Source organism: Brassica napus, chromosome C8 (assembly GCF_020379485.1).
Source record: "Brassica napus cultivar Da-Ae chromosome C8, Da-Ae, whole genome shotgun sequence".
In the NCBI taxonomy this organism is placed as follows: domain Eukaryota; kingdom Viridiplantae; phylum Streptophyta; class Magnoliopsida; order Brassicales; family Brassicaceae; genus Brassica; species Brassica napus.
In genome coordinates this window covers 25047754-25059612 of record NC_063451.1, presented here as the reverse complement: position 1 = coordinate 25059612, position 11859 = coordinate 25047754, and the positions used below count along the sequence as shown (strand labels likewise).

Here is an 11859-nt window from a genome sequence, read left to right as displayed (position 1 = left end):
TGGAATATATGAAGTAGAAAATTAAAGATGGGGGTTTGGAATATATGAAGTAGAAAATAAGGAATATGGGGTTTCGGGTTTCAGGTTTGGGGTTTCGGGTTTGGGGTTTAGGGTTTCGGGTTTCGGGTTTCGGGTTTCGGGTTTCGGGGTTGGGGTTTCGGGTTTGGGGTTTCGAGTTTTGGGTTTCGGGTTTGGGGTTTCGGGTTTCGGGTTTCGGGTTTCGGGTTTCGGGGTTGGGGTTTCGGGTTTCGGGTTTGGGGTTTCGGGTTTCGGGTTTGGGGTTCTAGGGATATATGAAGTAGAAAATTAAAGATGGGGGTTTGGAATATATGAAGTAGAAAATTAAAGATGGGGGTTTGGGTTTCGGGTTTCGGGTTTCGGGTTTGGGGTTTCGGGTTTCGGGTTTGGGGTTTCGGGTTTAGGGTATGGGGTTTGGGGGTTGGGGTTTCGGGTTTCGGGTTTCTGATTCTAGGGATTTAAACATAACACTCGTAAATTCCACGTAAGCACAAATCGTCGTAAAGTCCACGCAGGATGAAATCGTCGTAAAGTCCACGTAGCATGAAATCGTCGTAAAGTCCACGTAGCATAAAATCGTCGTAAAGTCCACGTAGGGTTAAATCGTCGTAAAAACCACGTAAGACAACGAGGAAATAACGACGAAACCTAAAATTAAATATGGGGTTTGGAATATATGAAGTAGAAAATTAAAGATGGGGGTTTGGAATATATGAAGTAGAAAATAAGGAATATGGGGTTTCGGGTTTTGGGTTTGGGGTTTCGGGTTTGGGGTTTCGAGTTTCGGGTTTCGGGTTTGGGGTTTCGGGTTTCGGGTTTCGGGGTTGGGGTTTCGGGTTTCGGGTTTGGGGTTTCAGGTTTCGGGTTTGGGGTTTGGAATTTATGAAGTAGAAAATTAAAGATGGGAGTTTGGAATATATGAAGTAGAAAATAAGGAATATGGGGTTTGGGGTTTCAGGTTTCGGGTTTGAGGTTTCGGGTTTCGGGTTTGTGGTTTGGAATATATGAAGTAGAAAATTAAAGATGGGGGTTTGGAATATATGAAGTAGAAAATAAGGAATATGGAGTTTCGGGTTTGGGGTTTCGGGTTTGGGGTTTCGGGTTTCGGGGTTGGGGTTTCGGGTTTCGGGTTTGGGGTTTCGGGTTTCGGGTTTCGGGGTTGGGGTTTCGGGTTTGGGGTTGGGGTTTGGGGTTTGGGGTTTGGGGTTTCGGGTTTCGGGTTTGGGGTTCTAGGGATTTAAACATAACACTCGTTAATTCCACGTAGGATGAAATCGTCGTAAAGACCACGTAAAAAGATTTAAACATAAATCACGTTAATTCCACGTAAGCAAAATCGTCGTAAAGTCCACGTAAAGAAAAACACGGGCCTTTGTGATTCCTCGCCATTTCCTCGTAAAAAAAAACACGGGCCTTTGTAACTGCTCGCTATTTCGTCGTAAATTTACGACGAATTTGCGACGATATGTAATCTTATATATACACCCGACCGCTCACTCTTTCTTTCCTCTCTACTTCCTCTCTACTTCCTCTCCATTTCGTAGCAATGGTAAGCCTCTCTGATTCCTCTCTAATTTGGTTAGTTTAGGATAGATTAGGTGGTTAGTATAGGGAATTTAGATAGGTTTGCGGATTTTATGTTATTTAGTGTTGATTAGGTGGATAATGTTGGAAAATATATTGTTGATGTTAATTTTAAAAATTTCATTTTTTTTCCAGGTTCGAAAAGGAAGACTTACTGCCCATTACAGAGAGATCTTCGGTGAGCCGGGTAGTCGTTTAGACCCGGCCTCTTCTTCCGCTCCCAGTTCTTCGGGCCAGGAGACTGTCCCCGAGACTCAGTACACTCAGAGAGTCTCTGGGTCTACTTCTTCTAGTGCACCATCGGCTCCTCATGTGCCTCCTCCGATGCCTCCTCCTGTGCCTCCTCCGATGGCACCTCCGATGGCCGCTGATATTCATCCTGATCTGATGGTGCCTCCGAGTGCTCCTTACTCGCAGTACACGGTAGAGGACATTCTCAGTCTGCCAGGCAGAGAAGGTTTACCAGTCATCGACCCAGACCGACCGGACGGAACGTTGTGGTATGTTGCATTAATTTTTTTAATTCGTTTAAATATCTTTTATAACATTAAAAAATAATTTATATTTTAAATTTGTATTTTCCAGGTGGGGGGTTGACGGATGTCTTGCATCGGACGTAACCGACACGATCAAGGGTTACTTCTCCATGGCACATCCAAACTGGAGTAAGACGCCTCACTACGTCAGAAAGACGTGGTTCAAAATTTACGCTGTAAGTTTCTATTAATTAATTATATATATTTTAATTTTTTCATGATTTATATATATACTTTCTAAAAAACTAATTGTTAATTTATTTTTTCCAACAGCAAAAATATAATTGGGCTTTGGGGATCACTGAGAGGGTGAGGAAGAAGTTTAACGCGAAAGCGAAAGTTCGCTTGTTGGACACGGTCTCCAACTGGAAGGGTGACTGGATCGTGAAGGGGTATGAGCGTGGCAAACCCGCTGAGCTCACCACGGACGTGTGGGATGGCCTCATCCGTTATTGGCGCCTTCCTGATTCGATTAGAATCGCCCAGGCTTGCTCTAACTCCCGTAACACGGTCGATGAGCACGGGAACGGGCCGATGCTTCACACTACGGGCCAAAAACCCCACGCCGGTGTCCGTTTGGAAATGGTAATTAAATATTTTATTAAATAATTTTTTTAATAATTATATTAATTTATTCTAACTTTCTTAACTGTTTTTTAGGCCAAAGAGACGGGACATCTCCCGTCTCTTATGGAACTTTACGAGAGGACCCACAAGAACAAGGCGGGCGTATTTGTAGATGGCAAGTCCGAGCAAATCTACAACGACGTAGTTGCTCGGGTTGAAGACCGCCAGACTCAGCTGACCCAGCAGTCTACCGACGGATTACCCGTCACCTTATCCACACTTGAAGTGGATAAGATTTACGAGGAGGTAAATTTTCAAAAAAATTAATTTTTAATTATTCATTTAATTTAACTTTAAATATTTACTTACAATATTTATTTTTTGTTTTTAAGGTTGTCCCTAAAAAAAAGGGACGGACGTTGGGTATTGGTTCCGTCAACGATGTTCCGAGAGCGACATCGTCTTATGGTCAGCGACGGGATGATGAAGTCACGGAGCTGCGTAGAGAGTCCGCTCAGCTGCGTAACGAGTTGACCGCGACAAAATCTCGTATGGGTGGAGTCGAGGGCTTCTTGGACGTTATTGCGGCCACAAATCCGGAATGGGAGTCCATGTTGAGGAACATGCGACAACAACATCCCATTCATGGCGAGTCATCCGACGACGTACATAACGAGGCGGATGTTACGAGGAGGAGTGATGAATTCTACCGGGCGATGAACGACCCTTAGTTTTTTTTTGTTGTTGTTGTATTATATAAATTCAAAACTTATTTATTTATAAAATATTTTCATATGAATTTATTTTTATTTTGAATTTTAATTTATTATTAAATTAAATAATTTTAATTATTTTTTAATTATATTTTAAAATTCTGTAAAATAATAAAAACGAAGTAAATTCGTAGCTAATGTACGACCTCTTTACGTGGAAATCTTACGAGGAAATGACGAGAAACAGTTTACGAGTATTTTACGAGGAATTATTTACGAGGAAATAACGAGGAAATGTTTACGACTATTTTACGAGGAAATCATTTCGTGGTTGTTACGTGTATTTTGCGAGGAAAATCTTTCAAGGTATTTACGTGTAGATTACGAGGAACTGTTTTCGAGTTATTTACGAGGAATTGTAGCGACGTCCTTACGAGGAATTGTAGCGACGTCTTTACGACGAATCGTTTTACTTCGTCTTTACGACGAAATATATTCCTCGCTAAGTTACGACGAATTAGCGAGGAATATGTGTTACGACGGACGTGTAACGAGCAAACGCGTTTCCTCGCTAATTCGTCGTAAAGCCTCTTTTACGACGAAATAACGAGGAAAACCGCTCTCGTTAAGATTATGTTTTCTTGTAGTGAAAGTTTAAGATTACATTAATCTTCTAATTCTTTTAGGGTTGTTAAATTAGTAATTTATTATTATTATTACTATTATTTTTTGGCAGTTTATATAATGACTTGTGAGAAATGTAAATATTGATACTTCCTTATAAGTTTTATACACAAATCTATGCATATATAGTTTACGTTCTAAATTTACTGTTTTTTATTAAAGATGATTGCATTTTCCTAATTTCATTTAAGAAATTTGATTATTATTTTATAATTTCAGTAAACTATGTCAAATTTTATTAGTTTTGAATTAAAGTTTTTGATATTATTGGAGATCTATTTGGCATTGTAAATTGATGTTTTACTAACACATTAGCCATATTTTATAAGCAAATTTTAAGTTTTCCAGGATTATATATTTTCGACAAAGGAGAAAATATTATATGAGATTATAATCAGCTGAAAACTTGATCAGTTGGATCTTCGATCTGCATTACGATTAAGATAAGTATTTTTATTTGTCATACTCTATATCCAAATTTAATTTATAAATGATTATTTATTGATATAATAAAATGCTTCTGTTAATACATATCTCTATATAATTTGAAATAATTTGATTATCATATTTCATTACCATTTTATATATATGAGGGTTTTAAACTTAAGGCATGGTCTTAAAAGATCCATGAATTTTGGAGAAAATCCAAAGAAAGATATAATCACCAAAAGTGATTATTTAAAACTCATTATTTCTTTTGCATCTAAAGATTACAAGGTCTGAAGTGTGTAATATATCCCAACTATGTTGGATGTTAAGTTTAAAAGGAAATTTTAATGATGCATATATATGGGGAAATATATATTTTCACTCTGTCTCTGCCTGCTTTCTCCTGGCCACAAGGGAGACTACCGTACACTCCTTGTAGGCGCCTCCATTTCGTAGTGCTGGTGACGTAATTCCGGTGGAGTACCTCCCAAGCATTAGCCTTTGTCTTGATCTTTGGAATAGCGATCCCTCTGATTATACGCTCGTTGACGTATACGCATCAGAAGGTCTCGACAGGTTGACGACCCTGATCAAGGGTTCTCGATCGTTTTGTCCGTCTCGTACAAGGCAATCTCGCTTGTTTGTCTGTCTCGATCAAGCCCTCGTATACATCCGTTGGTGATACACGCTGATCTGAGTCTGGTTTGTAGTGAGATACTGGTCTGATCTGAAACGGTTCAAATCTCCGTTTCTACTTTTGTTTACGCTTCTGTGTGATCTCATATCTTTGTATGGGGTCGTTGAATCGTCTGAGATCCGCTCATCAGGCGGATATCAAGGGTAAACGGATCCTCTATGAGGATGATGATGCACCCATTAAGCTGGTGGATCGCGATGATTCTTTTGTAATCAAGGAGTTTGGTTTGGCTCTCATTGGCAAGATTCTTAATCCAAAGAAGCAGAATGTTGAGAAGCTGTTGCAAACAATGCCTTCTCAATGGGGTTTGTCTGAGAGAATTAACGCAAGTGATGTAGGGAATGGGAAGTTTTTATTAAACTTCATGACTGAGGAGGACCTGAACTCGGTGCTGAGACGAGGCCCATTCCACTATAACTTCTGTATGTTCGTTCTGGTGCGTTGGGAACCCATTGTACACGATGATTATCCATGGATTATTCCTTTTTGGGTACAGCTCATTGGCTTCCCCCTTCACCTTTGGACTGATGCGAATCTAAGAAACATAGGAGGGAGAATTGGCCATGTCGATACTCTGGAGCTAACTGAAGGCCGCATGCTTATCGATGTTGATTCACGCCGTCCGCTGAAATTCTCTAGAAAAGTGGAATACGAGGGTGACGAGGTCACGATTGAAATAAAGTATGATAAGTTATTCAAACACTGCACCACATGTGGCCTGTTATCTCATGAGAAGGGATATTGTCCCAATGTTGACGTTCGATCAAGGCTACAACATGTGGAAAGACCTGTGTTCTCGCGACTGCAGCAGAATCAAGATGTGTCTCGTCAAAACTGGGGGAGGGACGCTCTGGCAAATACTAGAGCTACTCAGCAATCTTCGTTGCAGAGTAGAGGTATTCAATCCTCGCGGTACTATACGTCCAAACCCTTAAGGTCTGATGACAGGAGTACTTGGGGACAGGCAGCTCGATATTGGGAGGATGATAGCAGCCGTGGACGTCATTCTGATAGGATTATACGTAGCAGAGATGATCACTCAAGGAGAAGTAGATATGGTGGGGCACGGGGTGCAGGTACTTATGCGCGCCCAAGTGAGAAGATATGGAGAGCGAGACCGAAGTTGCATGACAGGCTGGGAAGGAATCAGATTGAAGGTGACTCTGCAACCAATGCGGGCTCAACATCCCGTGAGATTGTTCCTTATGAACGATCTCCAACGACAACATCGCCTACCAATGCGGGCTTAGCTGAAACGAGGAGCGGTGAGAGATTAACCTACAGGAAGCTAGCAAGCACCATTGTGACTCCAGTGCGCGCAGAGCAACCCATGGAGAATAATGTTACGTTGCGTGGTAAGGGTGAAGCACGAACGATCGTGTTCTCCCCTTCGGGCAGCGCGAAGACAAGTCACCCTGATGATCTTATCATTGGTGCGCTGAGCGATATGGAGCTAATGGATCAGTCGGAGGGAGCACTAGCGGCTGATGGAGCTGATGGTGACGATGGTGATGACCTGCTAGAGCTTGATCTTATGGTTTTGGAGGAGAGTAAATCCCAGCCGAGGCCTATCGAAGACTCGGGACGTAGCTCCTTGAGGGCTACAAGAAGTAAGAAGCCAGGCGTAAGGCGCAATACCCCTTTGGGTATCAAAAATAGGAAGTTTGAGGTCCTTCGTAGGGGATCTCCAAGTAAGCATTCGACGGCTACAGGTTCACATGTTGCAGGGGGAGGTGGAAAATTAAGACGACATCATGGCTCAAACAAGGCGAAAGACAAAGCATTAAAACTTGATGGTTTGATGAGTTCCAAATACTCATCGAGCGTGATCAATGAAGACAATCAGTTGGAACTGTCGAGGGATTGGGAACGACCTTACAGTTCGACGCCTCACGGAGATGTGTCAGAAGCATCGCCCAGGACTTGTGTTCCTTTCTGAAACAAAGAACAGGAGGCCTCTGTTGCAGAACATTCAGGCCGACTTAGGTTTTGATCATTTGTTTACTGTTGAGCCACTTGGTCTCAGCAGAGGTTTAGCTTTATTTTTTATGGATGATTTTCAAATTAATGTTTTATTTTCGAATAACCGTATGATTGACATTGAGGCAGTCATAGATGGAATTAAAGTCTATATGACGTTTGTTTATGGGGATCCTGTATTAGACAGACGAGATCAGGTTTGGGAACATCTTACGCGTTTCTCAACGACAAGAACTGGACCTTGGTTTATGATAGGTGACTTTAATGAAATTACGTGTCATGAGGAAAAAGTTGGGGGAAGGCAGCGACCTGCTAGTTCTTTCCTGGCTTTTAAACAGATGCTTAATGATTGTGGAATGTTAGAGTTCCCTTTCACGGGTGACATGCTCTCATGGGTAGGCAAGCGAGCAGGAGGGTCTACAGTTAGATGTCGCTTGGACAGGGCGGTAGGAAATGCGGATTGGCATGAGAAGTTTCCCCATTCGAGTATAAAGTATATGAGGCTGTGGGGATCGGACCATCGTCCGATTCTTGCAGATATACTGGTAAAGCCAATGATGAGATCAAAAAAGTTCAAGTTTGATAAGAGATGGCTAGATAACGAGGAGCTCAGGCAAGTCATCCTGGAGGGATGGAAATCGCCTGATCTCCCTCCAGATGCGTCTATTATGGAACATATTTCAAGCTGTCGAAAGGCTCTGGGAGAATGGAGGAGACAACATAATATTAATTCTGCGAAATTAGTGGAGGAGCTTAAAGAAAAAGTGGAGGCCATGTATGCGGATAACAATGCCACAACTGAGGAAATTGCAGCGGCTTTGAAGGAACTCTCTGAGGCTCTTAAGGCCGAGGAGATGTTCTGGAAGCAGAAGAGTCGGGTGTTCTGGCTGAGAGAGGGGGATAGAAATACAAAAAATTTTCATGCCTTAACGAAGCAGAGGAGAGCAAGGAATAAAATTACACAGCTCCAAGATGGAAATGGGAATATAGTTGAGGATGAAGAAGGATTAGTAGCCATTGCTACTAGCTATTTTAGACAGATCTTTGAATCGTCTAATCCTGAGGACATTGGAGAGGCACTAACTCAAGTTCCTACGACAATCACTGGGGCAATGAATGAAAGCCTTACAGCTCCGGTAACGGAATGGGAGGTCAAATTAGCACTTTTTGCTATGCACCCAGAAAAGGCCCCAGGCCCAGATGGGATGACTGCGCTATTCTATCAGAAATTTTGGGATATTGTAAAGGAGGATTTGACTCTTATGGTCAATAAATTCCTTGTCGAGGGAACAGTGGTGAATGGATTAAATGATACGAATATATGTCTCATCCCGAAAATGACCAAGCCTAATAATATGGCTCAGTTCCGACCCATAAGTCTGTGTAATGTCAGCTATAAGATAATCTCGAAGGTCTTATGCCAGAGATTAAAGAAAGTGCTACCAGGATTGATTTCGGAAACCCAGTCAGCCTTTGTTGCTGGGAGGCAGATCTCAGACAACATTATGATTGCTCAAAAAATGTTTCACGCATTGAGAACCAAGCCAAGTGGACGCAGTAAAAGGATGGCCATTAAGACGGACATGAGCAAAGCGTATGATAGAATGGAGTGGTCGTTTATTGAAGCTGTCATGCGTAAAATGGGCTTCTCAGAGATTTGGATAACCTGGATAATGAGATGCATTACGTCGGTAAAATACAAGGTGCTTATAAATGGCCAGCCAAGAGGAAATATTGTGCCTGGTAGGGGCCTAAGATAAGGAGATCCTTTGTCTCCTTTCATTTTTATTCTATGCACGGAAGCGCTCGCTAGCCTTCTCAATCATGCAGAGAATCAAGAGAAGATAACGGGGATGCGTGTCACACGTGCGTGCCCCTCGGTATCCCACCTTCTCTTTGCTGATGATAGCCTTTTCTTTTGTAAGGCGGAGCCCCGTGAATGTGAAGAAGTAATAAAAGTAGTTAGGATATATGGTAAAGCATCTGGCCAGTGTATCAACTTTGATAAATCGTCCTTACTCTTTGGTAAGCGAGTTAATGCAACTACCAGACAAGAGGTCAAAGATGCACTGGGAATACAAAATGAAGGAGGGATGGGAACCTACTTGGGTATTCCAGAAGACATAAGCGGCTCCAAGTGCAAATTGTTTGCTTTCCTTAAGGATAAGTTAATGCACAGGGTAAATGGATGGACGGGTAGGTGGCTTTCAAAAGGAGGAAAGGAAGTATTGATAAAATCGATTTTGTTAGCTCTCCCGACTTATGTAATGTCTACTTTCCTGCTCCCTTTGGAGATATGTGAAAACTTAGCTAGTGCCATTGCACGCTTCTGGTGGAGCTCGAATCCCCAAAAGAGAGGAATACACTGGGCGAAATGGGAAAAGGTGTGTGCACCAAGAGAGGAAGGTGGGATTGGGTTTCGTATGATCCATGAGTTTAATCTGGCATTGTTGGCAAAACAATTATGGAGGTTGGTTCAGTTCCCAGATTCATTGGTTGCCCGGGTCTTGAGGGGAAGATACTACAGATTAAGTTCTCCGCTGAGAGTAAACTCTACCAATAACCCATCGTATGTGTGGAATAGCATCTCTGCCGCAAGGAAGTTGCTACTACTGGGAATCAGACTGAAGATTCACTCAGGATATGATGTTAAGGTGTGGGAGGATCCGTGGATCCCAACAATCCCATCAAGACCGGCGGCTCCTGTTGCGCCTGTTATGCACCCCAACATGAGAGTTAGCGATCTCATTAATCAGACATCGAAGGAATGGGATGTTCGGCTTTTGGAGAGCTATGTCAACATGGACGATATACAGCTTATAAGGAGTTTAGCCATAAGCTCATCTCATCGCCGCGACTCCTTCTGTTGGAGCTACACAAGAAACGGACAATACACAGTTAAATCTGGATATTGGGTGGCGCGGAACTTATTAAAGGTGGAGGAGGAACAGGAGGTTTTGGAGCCAAGTATCACCAATCTTCAAGCTTTTGCTTGGAAGCTGAAGGCGCCTATGAAGATACGTCATCTTATATGGCAGTTGTTGACTGGGCACGTGGCAGTAACAAGGAATTTAGCAAGACGCAATATGAGATGTGATAATTACTGCCCGAGGTGTGGAGAATTAGAAGAATCTGTAACTCATGCCATCTTTGAATGCCCGCCAGCGCTACAAGTTTGGAGCCTATCAGCAACCCCAACAGGCCCAGAGGTATTTCCAATATCAAGCATCTACACGAACATGGATTATCTATTTTGGAGGAAAAACTCTATTATTGAGCCGGAACAAGACAAGGATCCTTATCCCTGGATAATTTGGTATATATATGGAAGGCTAGGAATGAAAAACTATTCAGGGGGATAGATAGAGATCCTTTGGAGTTAGTTCGATATGCAGAGAGTGAATGTCGAGCCTGGTTTGAGGCGAATGAAGTGATACAACCAGTGCCACAAGGAAACAATATGGTGATCCCCCAAGTCATAAGCTTGGGCAACATATGCCTGTTAGATGGATCTTGGATAGCATCGGCCAACTTTAGTGGATGTGGATGGGTGTGGATGGACAGCAGGGGGAAGGCTCAGCTTATGGGGTTAAAAAATATTACTCGACGTGAATCAGCCTTGCACTCGGAAGTTGAAGCACTACAGTGGGCAATGGAGAATATGCTTCAGCACTCAACATGTCAGAGCTTTGGGACGGATTGTAAGGACCTGATTGCTATGCTAGAGGAACCTCATGCTTGGCCAAGCTTTGCGACAGAATTGGAGAAGATCGAGACGCTACGGATATGCTTCCCGGAGTTCAGCATTACTCATGTCCCACGAACGCATAATCAATTTTCAGATTTTTTAGCTAAGACTGCTAGATCCTTCCATAGGGAGTTACTTTTCATTGGTTGTTCTATTCCGGTCTGGTTACCCAGACCACCTCAAGCCTGAGTAATAGAATGGCCGTTTGACGTTAAAAAAAAAAAAAAAAAAGATTAAAGAATTTTACACTTGTATCTTGTCTCTTTGAGACTAAGAAAAACAATGAGATTTTGATGTAAGGTCAAAATCAAAGAGTTTCTTTATAGAACTCATATTCTCACTTGAAGTTGAGAAAATAAAGATGGTAATAAAGAAGAGATTTGAATCAATCATCTAAAAATGAAAGAAAATTATTGTGAGTACAATGCCTTGTAGTATCAAGATTATTGGAAGCTCTAGAAGAGCAGATACATGTATGCCTATGGGAACGAAACTTATACTTTCCCAAATCTCAAAGATCAAAAGGATCTAAGATATAACACATGACCTTAAGTTGGGTATGTTGTTGATTTTCAGTTGAGATTCTATTTGAGATTGACAAAAATGTAGTGTTATCATCTCGAGGGGGAGAATTAGAGAATCTCACATCCCTAGTAAGTGGAACATCCAGAAGTATGTTCATACTGAAAATAGACTTGAGAAGTCATTTATAAAATAAAACCAAAGGGATTTTACATCTAACAATGTTGAGACAATAAGTAAAGAGAAATGTTGAATACTTTCAATCACAAGTATTACCCAATGCACTATTGTATTGTACTACACAATGATTAGAAAATGGAGATAAATGTAATAGTAAACCAGAAGTTTACTGAACGTGTATTGTTTGGCAAGCCGGTTATG

At 41.9% G+C, this 11859-nt stretch overlaps 1 protein-coding gene across 1 annotated transcript; it reads left to right on the top strand.

Moving 5' to 3' along the window:
* Positions 1-7360: 7360 nt before the first annotated feature.
* LOC125591926 lies at positions 7361-11592 on the top strand. Its single transcript, XM_048766857.1, has 5 exons — positions 7361-8086; positions 8249-8899; positions 9239-10417; positions 10540-11022; positions 11566-11592. The coding sequence occupies exons 1-5, from the start codon at positions 7361-7363 to the stop codon at positions 11590-11592; spliced, it is 3066 nt and encodes a 1021-aa protein (XP_048622814.1).
* Positions 11593-11859: the final 267 nt, after the last annotated feature.